This window comes from Phoenix dactylifera, chromosome 4, assembly GCF_009389715.1.
Source record: "Phoenix dactylifera cultivar Barhee BC4 chromosome 4, palm_55x_up_171113_PBpolish2nd_filt_p, whole genome shotgun sequence".
Taxonomy (NCBI): Eukaryota; Viridiplantae; Streptophyta; class Magnoliopsida; order Arecales; family Arecaceae; genus Phoenix; species Phoenix dactylifera.
The window spans coordinates 2,737,538-2,758,977 of record NC_052395.1 but is presented as its reverse complement, the minus strand read 5'-3'; the positions used below and the strand labels follow the sequence as shown (position 1 = coordinate 2,758,977).

Sequence of the window (21,440 nt, the reverse complement as noted above, 5' to 3'; positions counted from 1 at the left end):
ATGTTTCTTGTTCATATTTATGTCCAAATAAATTGTTGATTTATTTCTTAGATCGCATGTGAAGCAGTCAACATAGATTTGACCAAAAGGCAAAAGAAACATTCACCATAAAGAAAATTGTCTTATAAGTTGGTGATGTTATCAAAATGTAAACCATATGTATTCTTAGTGGAGCCTTTATTGTCTAATATCAATAATTAAATATTTCTCTAGTGCATCATGTTTGTTAATTAGGGTCAGTAATCTAGTGAGTTAGAGGTATCAGAGAACATGTGTTTTACCTAGACTCTGATTCATCATGTATTGCAACCTGTCAGCATCTTAGAATCCTGAGTCTCACCTTTATATTTTCAATTTTTATAAATGTGAAGACAGACTAAGGCTACAATTTTTTATCATGTTATTTTTAACAACTAAAAAATAATGATTATGAATTAAAAAATATAATCAAAGAATTAATTTTATTGAAGAGAAATATCAAATGTCAAATATATTGCATGTGGATCTGTCTCCAAATTAATGTATCTTTCTCCTGCCAAATTTGGCTCTTGATCGTTTGGCTTGATCCAATTCGTCTCCATGTCTGTGCAACATTCATCAAAGGCGGGAAAAAGCTGACAATTTGTTTGTGCTCTTCCTAATTGCTTGCAGTCTTCTACTTTTTTTTTTGGCAGTTCTCATTCAACTCGCTGTTTCATATGATCTTTTAATGTAGGAATATGATGTGCGATATCACAAAGTGTTGGTGGAGTGGAAACATCGTAGTATTTATTGAATAATATTTGTACATTTTTGTTTTCAGGAACTTTGTTCTTCACTAATTTTACAATTAGGACAATCGGGTTTCCCATCAGAAGCCTTTTCTGTTTATAATATGCTGAGATACAGTAAAAGAACATTGTGCAAGTCCATTCACGAGAAGATGCTAGACCTCTTAGTTGCAGCAGGGCTTCTAAAAGATGCTTATATAGTAATGAAGGTATAGTTATCTTGAGTTTTTGTATAAATTTTTTATTTAAACATCTTATATTAATTCTCGTCATTTTCAATGGAATAGGATAATATGAAGCTGATATCCACCAGCTCTTTGGACAAATTTGCTGTTTCATTTATGAGATCAGGCAATATAAATTTGATAAATGATGTTTTTAAAGCATTCCACCGTTTTGGACGACAAATTAATATGGTATGACAATTTTATTTCATAACAGCTCTTTTCTCTTTCTCGCTTTTCTTTTTTTGCTTGTTGATTTTTGACTTAGCTGTTATTTGGGTGGCTTTATGAGTTTATTAGTAAGCATATCATGCCAAATATCTGTATATGTTAGAGACTCGTATGCTTTACTTGTTTCTTGTAATTAGGTTTTAGTGGCTGGGGATTTTGATTAATCCAGGTCACTTTACTGAGATGCATCTTTTCAGAGTCATTAGATGTGTCCAGATTAATATACAAGACCTGCTTCAATGCCAATCACTCACCGTCCAATGTTAAGGAATTTAGAGCCCCAACAAATGAAATGTGCTATTTGAGTTTCTTGCAAGACAGTTGCCTTGTGTGGTAGAGACTGGACCTTTGAGTAATACATGTTGCCTGAAAAACTCCATTCTCTTCCATCCAGCTTACTCAATTTTTTTTTTTTCTCAATCTTGCATTGTCTGAATGTGAAAATGGTCTTCTGTTGAAACAATTAGGTAAAATATAGCTGGACAATGAGCTGAATGAGGTCCTCGGTGGGGACTGCAAAAGCTTTCTACTTAATAAATCCATAACCATGCTGATGTCTAGCAAAAATGACCTGACTGCATATTTTCTTTGTACTTATTTACCATATCGTCTGCTTCTTTTCTTACTTTAGGTTCATAAGATATTGTTATTTAGCATACCGCACATCATATTTTCTCTGTTTTAGATTGATTCTCTTGCCATTTTCTCTCAGTCAACTGTATGAATTGGCCTGCATAACGTTCATAGTTTTCTTTGGGACTCCTTGGAGGTCTATCTATGGCAGTTATGATAGTCATGAAAATTCCTGTGCATTGATTTTAATTTCTTTTAATCACCGCAATTTCATGTTTGCAAAATGATGATATTTATTCATGCTGCCTAATTCTTGTGTCCATTCCTTACATGAAGGATGAGGGCCTTGTAGTTGCTGCTCATTGAATGTAGGTGCTAGCATGTTATCATGGTTTTGAAAACTTTTTTTTTTCCGCTTTAGGTTTGTGAATCATGAAGATTTAAGTGCATTGTATTGAAGATCTCAAGATGATGACAGTTTCATGTTTTTGTGAAGTGATGATGATGTTTATTCATGTTGCCTGATTCTTGTAACTTTTCCTTGTATGAAGGATGAGGGCCTCATGCTGTTCATTGAGTGTAAGTGGCGGTGGCATGTTACCATGATTTGAAAACTTGATTTTTGGTTCGGTCTTGCTCGTGAAGTTCCACTTCTTTGGTTTCTTCCCCAAGTTTTGGTTGAAAAATCTGGAAAAACTCAATAACAATTAAAAAATAGAAAAAAAAGAAGCTAGAAAAATTACTATGCACAATTTTAGAGTATTTCATGCTGTACATTTTCTTGATTTCTGTGGTTTCAGTAGTTTGAGATTGAAACTAGTGTTGTGTAGTAGGATATATATAACTTTAATTGTCGAATTTATAACTTCAAGTGCTCACATACTCATTGTATTTAATGATTGTAAATCTTCAATGCCTAGTTCATTGGACCATTCTCTTCATCAATTTGTGAACATCTCGATTGGATATTGCCTTACAAGATTTTTGAGCTTACTTGACTATTTAACAAAATGGATGTAATTACAAAAAATTATATTTGTTTTACTTAAAAACATGCTGTTATTTTTGTGGATGATGGTGTACTTTATGTAGTAGTTCACATCAATCTTTACAAATTTCTATTAAGGGTATTTCTGGATGATGAGTCCCATTAAGTGGCTGAAACTAACCAAAAGTGACTAGACTTGGCGGAAACTCCTGATGCCTGAAAAAGGGCTTGCTTTTGGATTGCTCCCTGGTGAAACTACTTGAAACTGATTTTTTTTGGCCAAAACCTCAAACCTTGCTTGCCACTTGAATTGCATACATTAGGGGCTATGGACTATTTGTTTCGGTGAAAGTAGAGAGCTTGATTGGAGTATTGAACCAAGGTTGGCTGCCCCGAACCAAACTGCCCTATTTGGGGAATGCCAGCCTGTTCCAAGTGAAAATCGGGTTAAGATGTAGGTTTGGTTCAGTGCAGGCCTCAAATCAACCTGAATTGACATGAATCGAGCAAAACCTAAGTCACATTGTCTCCACACCCAAACCTCATCTCTCGATCAATCTTTCCCTCCTTGCGTTCAGCTAGAGTTAGGGTTTCGACGCCACCTCCCTGCCGCCACCGCCTCCAATGATGATCATAGGTATGCGCTTCGCCCTCTCTCTCTCTATCCCCCTTCCCTCAAAGATGACAACCCAAGCGGTTTCACCCTCTCTTTCCTCTCTCTCCTAATGATGACCTTGGCGGCGTCGCTCCTCCTCCTCTCTCTCTCTCTCTCTCTCTCTCTCCCCGGAAGATGATGACTGGTGGCTTTGCGCCCCCCCCTCTCTCTTCTCCTCCCTCCTCTCCATCTTCCTCCCTCTGTTTTTGATACGTCTTGGGTTGGTACAATACGTAGTGGTACTATATCGAACTAGTTGCCGGCCAGTATGACTTTTGGCACTAGTTTAGTGAACTTTGATGGTAACCATAGATGCTGGAAGAGATGTTTCCTACTCCAATAGAACTTTCTTAGGAAATGAGTTAGAAGAGAAGTGCGAAGCAGGTTTTGAGAAATGCCAAAGTCACATACCCAAAGAAACTAATATGTAGTATCCATAGGCGAGGCCCCAGGGGGGTGGGGGACAATTTGGACTCATCGACTTTTGTTGCCCAGATAGATAACCCAAGAGGGGGGGTGAATTGGGTTTTAAAATAACTTAGCTATTTAAAACGTTTGTGGATGACTAATTAATGCTTTAGCGTGATGATTGATTCGTTTATATGTGCTGTGAATGAAATGAGAGAAATAGAGAGAGACAATCAATCACAAACACAATGTTTTATAGTGGTTCGGAGCTAACCCTTGCTCCTACGTCCACTCCCCAAGTCTCACTTGGGAATTCACTATAACCCCTTGGATTACAGCCGGTTGTTTTACAAGCTCACAACCAAACTTGTTGTTTTACGAGCTCACAACGAACTCGGTCGGTTTTTCCTGGCTCACCGACTAGAACCACCCCGATTGTTTTTCCGGGATCACAATCGAACCCTTACACACGTTGGTTTTACACTCGGCTCACCAACTAACCTCTATACCCTTGATTCAATCCCCCGATTGAACCCAGCAAAGACAAGATGTAAATAAAAGGGACAAACAGAAAACAAAGCTTCTCAAAAGCAGATAAATAACAATATAAACTGAAGAGAGGTTAGAAGCCCTCAAACACGTTTGAGTTGGAGTTGAGTAGGGCTTCTTGAACTTCGGGTCTCCTCTTGAATGTCTGGTCGACTTGAATGCAGGAGGAGGCTTCTTTAAATGCTGGGAAGAGGAAGTTGGATGGAGTTAATGCCGCTCTTCCCTCTTTTCGTTGAAAACCAACTTGCAGAGAATGAAAGCTTGATCTCTTTGAATGGAATGGTAGTTCTCTACCTTACTACAGTCCTCTGTGGCTATTTAAACCATCCCCCACGGAAACTAGCCGTTAGAGACCTTTTTCTGCCCGTTCTGCACACTCTGCACAACCTGACAATATGTCCGTTGGGGGGTCGGAGTCGACTCGCGCGATCAGGAGTCGACTCGGCTGTAGCGGGAGTCGACTCATGCTTTTCTGGAGTCGACTCGGCAACTGTTCCGGATTTGAATTAAAGTGGCCTCTTCGACTGGGAGTCGACTCGTCTTGACCCGGAGTCGACTCGCCAACTTCTGGAGCTGACTTGGCATTTTCGGAGTCGGCTCATCTCATGAAATCCACGGAGCCAATTTTCAACTTGGCCCACTGGAGTCGACTCGATAATCCTGGGAGTCGACTCGGCGCTCAGAGCCCGAACTCCCGATCTTCTGTCTTTTGGCTCGTCCAGTCTTGGAGTCGACTCGAACTTCTCTGGAGTCGACTCGGCTCTCAGTTTCCGAAACTTGGCCTTCTGTCTTTTTGGTGGAGCGCTGCCTTGGAGTCGACTCGTGTATTGCGGGAGTCGACTCGAATCTCAGAGTCCGAAAACTCCTCTCTGACTTTTTCTTTGTGTACCACTGAGAGTCGACTCTCGCTTTCTTTGGAGTCGACCTGCCAACCATCGGAGTCGACTCGCGTTCCACAGGAGTCGACTCGAATCTCAGGGTCGAAATAACGCTCTCTGACTTTTCTATCTGTAGCTTCTTGGAGTCGACTCATATTACTCCGGAGTCGACTCGGTAAGCATCGGAGTCGACTCGCGCACTTCAGGAGTCGACTCGCTGACAGGTTTTAAGTTGATGCTTTCTGTTCGTCTGTCTGTTCTCAGTCGGAGTCGACTCGTACTGGTCTGGAGTCGACTCGAGCCCGTGCCAGTGATTCTGATACACTTGGAGTCGACTCGTAATATCCTGGAGTCGACTCGAGTCTCAGACTTTGGTTCAAACTGACTTTATACCTTATCCAAAATATCTTGAACCAAGTCTAGAAACACTTAGACACGATTTTCACTGAAACACTTAATTGAATTCATTAGTAAACATAAGATATACTCAACTGCTTTGAGCTCATCAAAATCAAATAGGGGTTTTAATCAATCACTCCACAATCTCCCCCTTTTTGATGATGACAAAACTTTGAGTATATGTAAAGTGAATTGCTCAATAAACAAGGAAATAAAATCCATAAATGAATTCAAATATCTGGTAATTTAATATATCCAAGCTTGAAAGGTGTGAAGCAATAAATTTTGGAATTAAAGCTCCCCCTTTCATTTGGAATTATATAAGCCTTCATATCATGCAATCAATTGTTTGGCTTATATATATTTAATGATTTAGCTTTCTTAAAAACATTCAGATTCTCCCCCTCAACATATGCATTCTACTTATGATTTGATTCTCTGAATTTTCTTTTAATGTATTGAATTTTTTGATTTTAAATTTTTGGTTTTTAGAGGGAAAATCTGTCAATTTGTTCTTGAGTTGGATTCAGCTAATCTCCGAATATCCCTTGAATAGATTCTGGAGATTACTCCATTAGGAGCCCCAACAGAGAGATAATGAGCCTCGAGGTACCAAATCCACTAAGAACAAATTATGTTTTAATTTTCATTTTGATTCCTTTTATGTTGATTCCATTTACATATCTATTATCTATTAAATATTTCTCTCCCTTTTTGTCATCGTATCAAAAAGGAGGTAATCAGAACACACAATCAATCATAGATCAAATGGCACAGAATTGCAGAAAATATGGCTACTCATTGTATTGATTTGTATGTAAATACATTTGAGAATACAATAAGTAAAGCAAAACAATACATGTCAACACAAAAACAGCTAAGGTCTCCTCGAGGATGTAACTCCTCCTCTCGAGGATGTATCTCCTCCTCTCGAGGATGTGTCTCTTCCTCTCGAGGATGTGGCTCCTCGAGGCATGCGCTCAGCGAGTGCTTGGACCGCATTGGTGACGTGCTCTAGCTGTCGGATGATGGCCGAGGTGGCCCTGCTATGCATCGTGTCGAGCTCGGTCACCGACTTCTGAAGTGCATCCAGCTTGTCGATGAGCACATTCGACAAGCGCTCGGCCCCTTGAGTAATGGTGCTCATGTCCTTCCGGATGTCATCGCGCATCTTCCGAGTGATGCCCGTGACCTCACTCATACTGGAGAACTGAGCCTGGACCAAACTCCGGACATTGTAGATCTCTTTCCGTACATGGGCCGTCATGTCAGTCACGACTGTCAAGGAAGGGACCAACTCAGAAGATGTGGGTGCAGGAGTGGGAGCAGGCACTGAACCTCGGAGCTCCCGAAGTAGATCATCCCGCAGGTCTCTGACAATCTCCTGCCGCAACTCCAGGAGCTGCTCAGGAGCGATCCGGACCTCCATGGGTGGTGGAGCTGAGGAGGAGGGTCCGGCTGAGGTGGAGGGTACTGGAGTGGAAGGCTGAGTGGGATAATCAGAGTCTGGGTCAGGACTAGGAGAGTGTCTGGTGGTACGTGTGGAGGTAGAAGACTTCCTAACCCATGTCCCCTCGACCTTCCGAAACCCCATCCTGTGTAGGGTCCCCGGACGCATGCGATCTGTCCATCGCAATGCGCGAGAGGGTTCCCCCTCTGGAATAGGAATCTCGTACTCCCTAAACAAAAGAGTGAACAACATACCGTAGGGAAGGGTGAGCCTAGGTCTATCTAGTGGCTCACATAGATACCTATAAATGAGTTTGGGGAAGTTGATTGGGGTGTCCTGAAGAATATAAAACATAAGGGCGAGGTCCCTCTCAGAAACAAAATCGAAGCGCCCAGTCTTCGGGAAGATGGACCTAGACAAGATGCTCAGGAGGATCCGCACCTCAACAGGAAGTGAGCTAGCGGACACCTCATCTAAGGGGGACTGAGGTGGGTATCCTAGAATGGCCGTAAGGGCCTCAGTCCTATCCTCGGGATGTGTGGGAGCCACCCCTACTTGTGGAAGGTGGAGAATGTGGGCAATGATATCCTCCGAAATGAACAAAGGGACACCGGCTACCGTGCCCTCTATACCCCCATCTCCCCGATGGACGGTACCGTAAAACTCTCTAACTAATCCAGGGTATGTGGGGAGATCTAACGTAAGGAAATACTCTAAGCCCTGGATACGCAATCTCTCACCTATGGTGAAGCCCTAAATCACAGGGGCATCGACCCACCTTCAAATGTATTTTCGGGAGAGATAGTCGAAATCGACGTATCTCCCGGTGGAGACCGCCTTCCCGGCGCACGGCCTCGCGGGAACCGCCCTCGGCGGGGAACGAGCCGGAGGTTGTGGCCTCACGGGGTCGTTCCGAGCCTTAGAACGCCGCTCGGCACCGGTCGCGGAATGGGGCCTCTTCCGGCTTGAGACAACGGATTTGCGAGGCATGGTTGACCTAGAATGGGATGAAAACCTAATGGACGATGAAAAATCGACGGGAAAAGGACCTAGGGGCGGCCGGAGACGATCTACGAGTCGACTCTAGGGTTTTGAACAGTGGCGGCGGTGAAAAGAAATGTTTTCTAAGCGATGAAGTTAGGGTTAAAAAATCGGATCCCGACTGCGAGTCGACTCCTCTGAGTCGCGAGTCGACTCGACCTCGAGTCGACTCCAAAGTATGCGCGAGTCGACTCTCCTTATGCGCCTATTGACCTTGAGTCGACTCTCGACTGTATGCGAGTCGACTCACCCTCTGCGGCCATTGATCTCGAGTCGACTCCCGTAAATGTGCGAGTCGACTCCCCCTTACGAGCCGACTCTGAAACATGCTCGAGTCGTCTCGAACCCTGGCACACACCTTAAAATCATGCTATATTCGTGCCGAATGAGGGAAAATCACTAAATTATGGCCTGTTTTGATGATCATTGAAAAGAGACTCTATATTAGCTAAAATCTAATCGTCAAAATCAATGAACTAGTGGAAACTACCACTAGGATGGATCAATCACTCCTAATCCCCTCCTAAGCACACTAAATCTCTCTTCACTTAAGGGTTTTGTAAAAATGTCAGCTAATTGATCATCAGTACAAACAAATTGAAGTGTCACATCACCATTCGGTACATGATCTCTTATGAAGTGATGTCTTATCTCAATATGTTTAGTTCTTGAATGCTGAATTGGATTTTTAGTTAGATTAATGGCACTTGTATTATCACAATTAATGGGTATTTTATCTTGTTTAATGCCATAATCTTCTAATTGTTGTTTGATCCATAAGATTTGAGCACAACAACTCCCGGCTGCAACATATTCAGCTTCAGCAGTAGATAATGCAACCGAGTTTTGTTTCTTGCTAAACCATGAGATTAGGTTTTCTCCTAGGAATTGACATGACCCGCTGGTGCTTTTTCTATCAAGTTTACATCCAGCAAAGTCTGAATCTGTATATCCTATTAAGTTCAGACTAGATTCTTTAGAATACCATAAACCTATGTTCTTATTTCCTATTAGGTATTTAAAGATTCTCTTAACTGCAATTAGATGTGATTCCTTAGGATTAGACTGATATCTTGCACACATGCAAATACTAAACATGATATCAGGCCTACTTGCAGTAAGATACAATAAAGATCTTATCATACCTCTATATAGTTTCTGATCTACAGATTTACCTGATTCATCTTGGTCTAATTTACATGATGAGCTCATGGGGGTGCTGATTGACTGTTTCCCTCCATATCAAACTTCTTGAGCATCTCCTTGATATATTTGGCTTGATTGATGAAGATGCCTCCTTCGGACTGTTTGATTTGAAGCCCGAGGAAGTAGTTCAGCTCTCCCATCATGCTCATCTCAAATTCACTCTGCATCAAATCAGCAAATTCTTCGCAGAGGTGATTGTTAGTAGCACCGAAAATGATATCATCAACATAAATCTGCACTAACAACATATCTTTGTTTTGCTTTTTCAGAAATAGTGTTGTATCTACATTACCCCTAGAGAACTCATGTTCTAATAGAAATTTGCTAAGCCTTTCATACCATGCTCTAGGTGCTTGTTTCAAACCATAAAGTGCTTTGTTCAATTTATATACGTGATTAGGGTATTGATGATTTTCAAAACCAGGAGGTTGTTCTACATATACCTCCTCATTGATATACCCATTTAAAAATGCACTTTTTACATCCATCTGAAATAGTTTGAAGTCCTTAGAGCATGCATATGCTAATAATAATCTAATAGCTTCAAGTCTAGCTACAGGAGCAAAGGTTTCATCAAAATCTATACCCTCTTCTTGATTATAACCTTTTGCTACTAGTCTAGCCTTATTCCTTATAACTATTCCATTTTCATCAAATTTATTTTTATAAATCCACTTGGTACCTATAATTGGATATTCAGATGGTCTTTCAACTAGATTCCATACTTTGTTTCTAGTAAATTGGTTTAATTCTTCTTGCATTGCATTTATCCAATTTACATCATTTTCGGCTTCTTCTATGTGTTTGGGCTCAAAATGTGAAACAAAGGCTAGATGATTATTTAAGTTCCTAAGGGATGCTCTAGTCCTAACAGGTTGTGATGGATCATCTAGAATTAATTCCTTAGGATGCCCGTGAGCATACCTCCAAGCCTTAGTTAGCCCATGATCTACTATAGTCTCTTGGCTTGATGATGCATCTTCAATTAATTTTTGATTGTTATCTTGTAATGTCATCTCATCTATCTTTTCTTCAAGAATTTCAGCATCATCATCAAAATTAACTCTCTTGCTAGAAGAAATGTCACTAGAATCATCAAATACAACATGTATAGATTCTTCTATAACTAAGGTTCTTTTATTAAAGACCCTATAGGCTTTGCTAGTTGTAGAATATCCTAAGAATATGCCCTCATCAGATTTAGAATCAAATTTACCTAGATTATCTTTTCCATTATTATGAACAAAACACCTACATCCAAAAACATGAAAGTAATTTACCTTTGGTTTTCTGTTTTCCAAAGTTCATAAGGTGTTTTCTTTATAATGGGTCTCAATAAAACTCTATTTAATATATGACAAGAAGTATTAATGGCTTCTCCCCAAAAGTACTTAGGGAGGTTACCTTCACATAACATAGTTCTAGCCATTTCTTCTAGAGTTCTATTTTTCCTCTCCACAACTCCATTTTGTTGTGGTGTCCTAGGTGCAGAAAAATTGTGTGTTATTCCCTTTTTACTACAAAACTCATCAAATAAATGATTTTCAAATTCGGTACCATGGTCACTTCTAATAGCTATTACTGAGGTATCTCTAGCATTGGTTACTTCTTTATGGAATTTCTTGAAAACAGAAAATGCTTGATCCTCATGAGCTAAGAACATGACCCATGTGTATCTAGAATAATCATCTACAATAACTAGACCATATTTATTTCCACCTAGGCTTGTTGTTCTAGTTGGTCCGAATAGGTCCATGTGTAATAATTCTAGAGGTCTAGAAGTAGAGACACATTTTATGGATTTAAAGGAGTTCCTAGATTGTTTGCCATATTGACAAGCTTCACATATTTTATTCTTTTCAAATATTAGTTTTGGCAAGCCTATCACGGAATCTCTTTTAACTAATTTAGATATTGTGTCCATGCTTGCATGACCTAACTTACGGTGCCATAGCCAACTAGCATCATTGTCCTTAGTTTCATTAACAACTAAGCATGGGTTGTGTTTGGCAAGATCCTCAAGATCTACAACATACACATTCCCACGTCTTATTCCTTTAAAAACTAAACTATTGTCATTTGGGTTTGTTACGATGCATAGTGATGGTTTAAACATAACATCATAACCTTTATCACATAATTGACTAATGCTTAATAAATTATGCTTAAGACCGTCAACATACCTAACATTATCAATAAAAGTAGAAGGGGTAATTTGTACTTTACTTATACCAATGATGTGACCTTGGTTGTTGTCTCCAAAAGTCACAGCACCTCCCTTCTTAGCTTCAAGGGTGAAAAATTGATCCTTGTCACCCGTCATGTGTCTTGAGCAGCTACTATCCAAGTACCAGCAATTTTTGTTGACCTTGGCTGCAAGACACTCCTACACAAGCAAATCATGTAATCTTAGGTACCCAAGTTTTCTTGGGTCCTTCATGGTTAGTCATGTTGGTTCCTTTTGGAACCCATACCCTTTTAATTTTTCTTTTAGTTTTACCTTTTCTATAATCGCACACATTTGCTTTATGTCCTAAGGTTTCACAACAAAAACAGGTTATTTTCTTAGTTTTACTTTTCCCAGCTTTAACAAAGAAGTTACTAAGAAGTTTTTGCTTATTTTTTGGTTTATACCCTAAACCCGCTCTATTAAATACTGCTCGTTGACTATTAAGTATCATATTCAATTTTTCAGAACTATATGTAAACTTTTCAACCAAAGGTTTGTACTTTTCAAGTTCTTTAGTTAGAGTTTGTTTTTCGGTTTTTAGAATGTTTACATCTTTTATGAGATTCTCGTTTAAGATTTGTTTATTGTTTTTAAGTTCTGAAATTTTCTTAGTTAATTTTTCATTATCTTTACTCAAGGTATTAGTCTTTTGAGTTAAGAGTTGATTGCTTGTCTTAAGTTCTAAATTTTCTTTGGTGATAGAGTCCTTATCCTTAACTAATTTATCATATTTATGTAGGTATGATTGATTAGCTATCTTTAGCTCTTTATTCTTAAGATTTATGGCCTTATATTCAATCATTAGTTCATTAAATGCATCATACAATTCATCAAATATAAAATCTAGATGCGATTCGGACGTTACCTCATTTTCATTGGCCATGAAGCAGAAATTGGCCTTTTCTTCTTGTTCATCATCCGATGATGATGATGATGAGTCGGAGTCCGATAGGGTGGTGACGAGAGCTTTCTTCTTCTTGTATTTGCTCCCCTTCTTTAGTAAGGGACACTCAGCTCGGATGTGCCCCGGTTTCTTGCACTCATAACACCCAATCCCCTCATTTTCCCTTTCCTTACCTTTATCCTTCCGATAGGAATTTGAGGGGCCTCTCCTTTGATGATAGGACTTCTTGTTGTTGATGAATTTTCTGAACTTGCGCACGAGGAGAGCCTCATCATCATCTCCCTCATGATCTTCTTCTTCACTGCTGCTACTGCAAGACAGATCTTTGTTAGATGATGTAGATTTAAGAGCTATTACCTTTTTCTTATGGGAGGACTCTTCTTCGCTGTGCTGCTTCATTGTTAGCTCGTGAGTCATTAGGGATCCAAGGAGCTCTTCAAGTGGAAGCTTGTTCAAGTCCTTAGCTTCTTGGATTGCCGTCACCTTGGCTTCCCATGACCTTGGTAAACAGCGAAGAATTTTTCTGACAAGATCACTGTTAGTATAATTTTTGCCAAGGCTTTTTAGGCCATTGACAATGTCAGTAAACCTAGTGAATATGCATGTGATTGATTCATTAGAATCCATTTTAAATAGTTCATACTTATGAACCAATATATTTATTTTGGATTCTTTGACTTGATTCGTGCCCTCATGGGTCACTTCAAGTCTATCCCAAATCTCTTTTGCAGAATTGCAAGTAGAGACTCTATTGAATTCATTCCTATCTAGTGAACAATAGAGCACATTCATTGCTTTCGCATTGAGTTGTGCCTTCCTAAAGTCATGGTCATCCCAATTCTTTTCTAGTTTGGGTACATTGACACCCTCTACATAGATGGATGGGATGTATGGTCCATTCACTATAATGGTCCACATCTCATAATCTTGGGCTTGGATAAATATTCTCATCCTAGCCTTCCAATATGAGTAGTCGGATCCATTAAAGAAAGGGGGTCTTTGGGTGGACTGACCCTCAATGTGGGAAGATCCAAATGGGGTTGTCATTTTGATCTTTGACTCTAAGGTAGAAGAGTTTAGGCTCTGATACCACTTGTTGCCCAGATAGACAACCCAAGAGGGGGGGTGAATTGGGTTTTAAAATAACTTAGCTATTTAAAACGTTTGTGGATGACTAATTAATGCTTTAGCGTGATGATTGATTCGTTTATATGTGCTGTGAATGAAATGAGAGAAATAGAGAGAGACAATCAATCACAAACACAATGTTTTATAGTGGTTCGGAGCTAACCCTTGCTCCTACGTCCACTCTCCAAGTCTCACTTGGGAATTCACTATAACCCCTTGGATTACAGCCGGTTGTTTTACAAGCTCACAACCAAACTTGTTGTTTTACGAGCTCACAACGAACTCGGTCGGTTTTCCCTGGCTCACCGACTAGAACCACCCCGATTGTTTTCCCGGGATCACAATCGAACCCTTACACACGTTGGTTTTACACTCGGCTCACCAACCAACCTCTATACCCTTGATTCAATCCCCCGATTGAACCAAGCAAAGACAAGATGTAAATAAAAGGGACAAACAGAAAACAAAGCTTCTCAAAAGCAGATAAATAACAATATAAACTGAAGAGAGGTTAGAAGCCCTCAAACACGTTTGAGTTGGAGTTGAGTAGGGCTTCTTGAACTTCGGGTCTCCTCTTGAATGTCTGGTCGACTTGAATGCAGGAGGAGGCTTCTTTAAATGCTGGGAAGAGGAAGTTGGATGGAGTTAATGCCGCTCTTCCCTCTTTTCGTTGAAAACCAACTTGCAGAGAATGAAAGCTTGATCTCTTTGAATGGAATGGTAGTTCTCTACCTTGCTACAGTCCTCTGTGGCTATTTAAACCATCCCCCACGGAAACTAGCCGTTAGAGACCTTTTTCTGCCCGTTCTGCACACTCTGCACAACCTGACAATATGTCCGTTGGGGGGTCGGAGTCGACTCGCGCGATCAGGAGTCGACTCAGCTGTAGCGGGAGTCGACTCATGCTTTTCTGGAGTCGACTCGGCAACTGTTCCGAATTTGAATTAAAGTGGCCTCTTCGACTGGGAGTCGACTCGTCTTGACCCGGAGTCGACTCGCCAACTTCTGGAGCTGACTTGGCATTTTCGGAGTCGGCTCATCTCATGAAATCCACGGAGCCAATTTTCAACTTGGCCCACTGGAGTCGACTCGATAATCCTGGGAGTCGACTCGGCGCTCAGAGCCTGAACTCCCGATCTTCTGTCTTTTGGCTCGTCCAGTCTTGGAGTCGACTCGAACTTCTCTGGAGTCGACTCGGCTCTCAGTTTCCGAAACTTGGCCTTCTGTCTTTTTGGTGGAGCGCTGCCTTGGAGTCGACTCGTGTATTGCGGGAGTCGACTCGAATCTCAGAGTCCGAAAACTCCTATCTGACTTTTTCTTTGTGTACCACTGAGAGTCGACTCTCGCTTTCTTTGGAGTCGACCTGCCAACCATCGGAGTCGACTCGCGTTCCACAGGAGTCGACTCGAATCTCAGGGTCGAAATAACGCTCTCTGACTTTTCTGTCTGTAGCTTCTTGGAGTCGACTCATATTACTCCAGAGTCGAATCGGTAAGCATCGGAGTCGACTCGCGCACTTCAGGAGTCGAATCGCTGACAGGTTTTAAGTTGATGCTTTCTGTTCGTCTGTCTGTTCTCAGTCGGAGTCGACTCGTACTGGTCTGGAGTCAACTCGAGCCCGTGCCAGTGATTCTGATACACTTGGAGTCGACTCGTAATATCCTGGAGTCGACTCGAGTCTCAGACTTTGGTTCAAACTGACTTCATACCTTATCCAAAATATCTTGAACCAAGTCTAGAAACACTTAGACACGATTTTCATTGAAACACTTAATTGAATTCATTAGTAAACATAAGATATACTCAACTGCTTTGAGCTCATCAAAATCAAATAGGGGTTTTAATCAATCACTCCACAACTTTCCAATAAAAGATTTCCTTTAACTAGAGCTAGATAAAATTGGACCAGAAAGCTAAGGAAAGAGAATTCAAACCAAACCTGTTTACATTCCATTATCATCGGCTTTCCACTTATCTAGCAAATTGTTCCTATTTTACTTCCTTCTCCCACCAGTACTTTTTCCTTTATTTCATCTTTATTGTCTTTTATGTTAGAAGAAAGAGTGCAAAATTTGCTTAAAACTTTTCCTCAAAGAAAAGCCTAAAACTTCAAGTTAAAAATTGAAAATCTGTTAGAAAGAGAGGTGCTAGGAGGAATGGGTTGTGGTCAAATATTGCTACTGCTGTCCCCCTTCTTCATGGATGTTGCTGTCCCACTCTGCACTGCTGCAACTGCCCAACACCCTGGACCAGTTTTATTGATAGTTTCCCCTTTGGTTTCTTAAAGATTATATGTTTGTTCCATTAAGCTACTTATAGATATGACTAAGTTTCTTAGTTATTTGTGTTTAGTTTCTTTATGAGTATTCTTCCATGTAACCTTTCATAACTCTTCCTGCTTTAAGATCCTTTTTGTTTTTTTAATACCTTTGTTTCCTGCTTCCTGTTTTTGCATTGTTTCTCGAATCCATTTTCCATGATGGCAACTATGAAATGAAAACAGAGCTTTTGTCTCCTTGTCTAGGGGATGCCAAAGTCAAATTTCGGGGATTGGGAGAAGTGATGCAAGTGCTTCTAGCCCCTAACTCTTAGTTGGTCCAGCCTAACATGAGCATACTTGAACCCCCACCCACCCACTGACAAACACAGACAAGCCCCCTCCCCAAATACAAACATCCACACGTATATGTGTGCATGCGCGCACGCGCACTTGCAGAGACCCAGCTTGACTGGACGTAGCTTGTGTGGACATGACTGATTGGACCCAGTCCTCTCAACAACTTCAGCCAAGCCAACTTATCTGGCCCAACTGGCCCAATTTGACATGACTGGTTCGTTTCAAAACGACCGCCTGAAGTTACTGGAATTGTTGTTCAGTTCTTAACAAGCACCATTACAGGTTGATGTGTCATTGAACTCCAATTTGGTTGCTTGTGTGAACTTTGTGTAGCCATGGACCAACAATCAGGGAACTTTTTTGTTTTTAAGTAACTTATCAAAAAGGAGAAACAATGGGGGGCTTTTTTGAGGTCCCAAACTGTCTTCTTGACATTGTTTTTCTCCCCATCCTATTAGTTTTATTCTGATTATTTTATTGCAGAGTTATTAGTAGTTCTGTTGATAAATATTTGTTTTCCACCGCAAGATTTTTGTAATATTGATTGAACCTAATAAGATAGAAACTGACTAATGCACCTATTCTCTTTCCAGGACATATTCCGTGCAGCTGTTTCACGTTACCTTGGACAACCTGAAAAGAAAGAGCTGGTTTTGCAACTTCTGCAATGGATGTCAAGACATGGCTATTGTGTGGACTCGTCATCAAGGAACTTGCTTCTTAAAAACTCGCATCTCTTTGGTCAAAAGCAGCTCATAGCAGAAATCTTATCCAAACAACATATGATGTCAAGGAAATTGAGAAGCCAAGAGGTGAAGAAATGATAAAATAACCTCCGAGGGTAAGCACTAGATTCCTTTTTTGTATGTTATGAAGGTTCTTGTTATACTGTAAGCTTTCTTATTGAACTTGGCCGAGTCCAATCATTTGCTTATAGATGGATATTAGGAGAGCATTATGTACATGTACTGGTTCAGCTAGTGATGGTTCTAACTTCTAATGCAGTCTTGGTCTCATCATGTACACGCGGTGTTACTAATTTTGCATTTGTAATGCTTACTGTGGCTATAATATTACTTTACAATAATTGACTAATTTATTATCTGTTAAATGAAGGGTGATGTAGAATAATATATCAGCTAAACATGTCTATGACTTGAAACATAATTGTAAAGAAGTCTCCCATTATGTTCCTGTTATAGGTACAGTCACAATCATGCTATCTAGTTCAGCTATTGATGGTAGTTTTTCTTCTGTTGATATGATATTATAATGAGATAATATTTAAGAACTCAGTAAGAAACCTGGTGCTTTTAAATCTAATTGAAATTCTTGTCCAATATTATTTCAATTGAAACTTTTTTTTATGAACAATATAATTAGTAAGATTCGTTATGTCCTCTAGCCCTTGGGTGTATAGTTTGTACTGAGAAAAAAATATCACTGAAACCTTTGGCGTTTCTTTATTGAGTTCACTCATCATTTATATCATCCTGGCAAATATAATAAGACTAAAACTAGAAGCATGCGGTTTATTCCTACTTTTCAGAGCTGAAAGGGAGGACAGAGAGAGGGACCATGTACACAAGTTTTTAAACCAGCACAGCTGGTTTCGCTTGTCCGAGTTGAGGAATATGAGTGAACAGTTATGGCTCTTCGGCCTTGTGCAGCATACTTGCATGTGGGGCATTAAAACTTACTAGGAGTTTCTGTCTATAGAGTCATAATAATTAGGTTTGACTTTCATAATATTTACAAGGGAATGGATAGGGCTGGCCTGGACACTTGCACAATGTTTGTTCATCTAAGCAATTGTGACATGTTGGAGCATTGACTAGATGCTACATGTGTTGTCTAGTGCTTACAAGCAGATCATTTAAATTGGTTCGTCAGCTACCTGAAACTTGTGGAATATGGTATTGACATGTGGATTTATAGGATCTTCATATTTATACAGTAGGATTTGTAGCCTGCCTTTGATCACTGCTGTATTTTCTGATATTAAACTTGTGTAAGCCTGTAATCACATAGCAACTTAGAATGCATGATGTTTTAAAAGCATGCTATAACCGGATTAATAGTGGAGTTATGGTTTACTTATGGAAGGGAAGAATTTGAAATCTTATTATTGTTTAACTACTCTAAATCCATAACAATGGGATGACCTCTCTGTGTTAGTGCTGCAGTTTCTCCTTTACAATGATATATTGAATGATCATTTATTTCTACAAGATTCGCCTTCTTACATCCCTTGTTTTGGTTCATTGTTGTCACGGTATAAAATGATGAATTCACTTGTTTTGGTTCATTGTTGTCAGGGTATAAAAGATTGAGTTACTTGTTTTGGTTCATTGTTGTCGGTATAAAAAGATTGATTCACTTTCACATGAATAGAGTGAGCATTTTGTACCAGTAGCATGCATTTCAGCAAAGTTCTTGGCTTTTGACAGATTCATCCATCCACATGGATAAAGATGGCAACTAACCTGTAGCCGGATTGCTAGTCTGTTTCTGGACTCTGGAACTATATTCCCTCACAAAATTCTCTGGCTGAGGGCAGTGGATGGCAGATGGTATTACTGGAGGTTTTCTGGATCGGCTAACCTCCCTGTATTTAGCATAAAGGAAAAAGAAAGATGCCAATTGCTTTTTTTTTTTGTGATCAGAAGTGGGGGTTTCTTCATCAGTCTGCATACCACAATGTTATGGGTAAATGATACTTTAAATCATGTCAAAACATTTGATGTGGAAGATTGTTCCTTGAAGCTGTAAAGATGTTTTTAGATTTTGTAAGGAGAATGCTGCTTGATAGTTGAAAATATCGCTTTCTTGATGCCCACTTCTGAAAATGCACAAACTAGTACAGCACTTGCATGAACTTATTTCAAATATGGTTCTTTTTTGTACAATATGTTGCTTGATAGTCTAGACTTTATATTTATCCAGAGAATCAATCAAGCTTTGAACCAAGCCATGGACCTCAGTTAAGAGGATGACAGTGGTTAAGCCACACCAGGCTCATAGGTGAGCTCTTCTAGTCTGCTGTGAGCTTTCCTCCAGTCTGATCCACTGTTAAAACTCACTTTTTCACATGCAATGCTGTGATATCTATCTTTTTTTCTTTTTTTTTTTGTTCTGTTAGAAGATACAAACACTCCACTCAGAGACATTTGGTGACAAAGCAATCACATGTGCTTTTGAAAAGCAGAAAGCATGTATGGGATGCTGTCAACAGAATAGAGTGTTTGATTCCTTCTCCACCTTTACAATCACATTTATTTATATGAGTGCTGCATTGCTATCGTCAGTCTAAGCCCATATATCTCCATTTCTTTTAGATAAAGCTTTGGTGCTTGCTCTCCGCAGTCCACTATGGTTAGTAAAGGATCCTGTATTAGTGTTTTGTAAACAATATATGGTTTGCTTTGATATATGATGCTGATGCCTGATGGTAATCATGAATGGATCTGTTCTTCCCAATACACCAACCTTTTATTGAATCTTGGGCAAACTGTCTAAATATTGAACTTTGGGCTATGTACTCCTGACATCTTCTTTGATGAATTTAATTTTTTTAGCGTATGTTTAACAATGTTTGTCATTTGGTTTTGATTCTCTCTCATGCCTGTCCAAACATGCAAACTTTTCTTCGTGCTAAATTTACTTCCAAAAGTTCTTAATAAACCTATTACTAAGTCTCCATTTTGGTGCGCTGGCAACTAAATTAAAAAGTTTATTTCTTAAATTGTTGATGACCGGACTTCAAACGGATAATATGGTTAGGCTTTGTCTGGTACAGCATTCTCAGAAGAAGGTTGTTGGCTGGAGCAAAGACTGTTAAAGTAGGCCTATGGGGAGGCCATGGGGGGAAGTGCTTGGGATGATGGCAGCTACAATGGAGTTCGAGAGATAACTCTGGTGTATGATTGGTGCATCAACTCAATTTGGGTCCTGTATGACAAGAATGGGAAGCCTGTTCTGTCAGAAAAGCATGGAGGAAATGGGGGCAACCTCACAGTCCAGGTATATATATTCCTGTCAGTTAAATCTTCTATTATATGAATCTAAAGTTCAAAAAACTGATTAAATATTCTCTCATGCCGTAATTATCAAAGTTATAGGTTGTGCTAAAATTGCAGGATTAAAACCAGAGATCCATTCTCCTGAATCATAATTTATATTTTATGTTTGAAAATTATTTTCCAATGCTTCTCATCTCTGTATCAAGTGAATTACTACTGCTACCGACTAGCATGTCAGTGCTCTTTACTGCCAGCTTGATATGATCTAATTCACAAACTAGTATCCAAGCTGGTTCAATTTTTAACCATCTTGTAAAATATGTGGAGGACGATTAATGGCCTGGTTCTCTGACAGCATGCTCTTACCAAGGTGTCAGATATGTTCGATCCATGTCAGATATGTTTCATTCTTCGTGTTTATCGTTTATGTAAATGCTGCTGCTGCTTGAAGGGTTATATTTTTCAGGTTCCATACTCATGTTTAAATTTGTTAGTGGCACACACTACAGGTCAAACTGCAGTACCCGGGAGAGTTCCTGACATCTGTAAGTGGCCACTCTTCCCCTGTAGTGCATGGTGGTCCACCTGTGATTTGATCGCCTACCTCCCAGAGTAGTCAGAGGACTTTTGGGCCGTTTGGAGTGGAGGGGGCGCCATTCTCATTACCCATGGATGGAGGGATGATGGTTGGCTTTAGCGGAAGGCCTTGATGCTATTGGCCTGTGTCTGTCACCTAACCGAACTACCAGCCTGTGCCACCAAGGTGGTAGCCTAGTGGTACTGGGCGTAATTTCTATCCTCATGGTTCCAAGTTCGAGTCGCTGCGGCATTGATTAAAATGTGGCTTCGGCCACTGTTTGGACATGAGGCATAGGAACGCTTCTTGGACCTCTAGTAGCCGGGGTGGTGCCAGGTGTGACGTACTCACACATGGAACTCGAGCCAGAGCCCAGAGGGGTAGCTGAGCCGGGCCCACGGGTGGGGAGGATATGAGTAAAATTGGTCCGGATGCTCAACACGGCCATTTCTGGCCGCATCGAACATTCTCCTGGCGGGGCGGGGGCCTAATGGAGGCTGCTATACGGGGGTGGGCTTGTCCCTTCCTCCCCCTTTCTTTTGTCTAGCAAGAAAAAAAAAAAAAAAAACTACCAGCCTGTGCGACACGGT

General features: G+C 40.2%; 1 protein-coding gene and 1 pseudogene across 4 annotated transcripts in view; both read left to right on the top strand.

Annotated features, from left to right (window-relative positions):
- LOC103712971 (pentatricopeptide repeat-containing protein At1g10910, chloroplastic) overlaps positions 1-20,651 on the top strand; it is a 46,782-nt gene extending 26,131 nt beyond the window's left edge. Inside the window, exons 8-14 of one of the 4 annotated variants that reach the window (XR_005511361.1) lie at positions 803-979; positions 1,058-1,186; positions 16,845-17,092; positions 18,702-18,960; positions 19,198-19,275; positions 20,051-20,274; positions 20,391-20,651. Coding sequence is in view for 1 of the 4 variants with exons in the window: in XM_039125308.1 (XP_038981236.1) it covers positions 803-979; positions 1,058-1,186; positions 16,845-17,075 (537 nt within the window). In the remaining 3 variants the exon portion in view is untranslated. Of the gene's footprint in view, positions 1-802; positions 980-1,057; positions 1,187-16,844; positions 17,093-18,701; positions 19,109-19,197; positions 19,276-19,393; positions 19,627-20,050 lie in introns of those variants that run through there. The other 3 variants (XR_005511359.1, XR_005511360.1, XM_039125308.1) reach the window with 3 other exon arrangements.
- LOC113463089 lies at positions 19,244-20,983 on the top strand (annotated as a pseudogene).
- Positions 20,984-21,440: the final 457 nt, after the last annotated feature.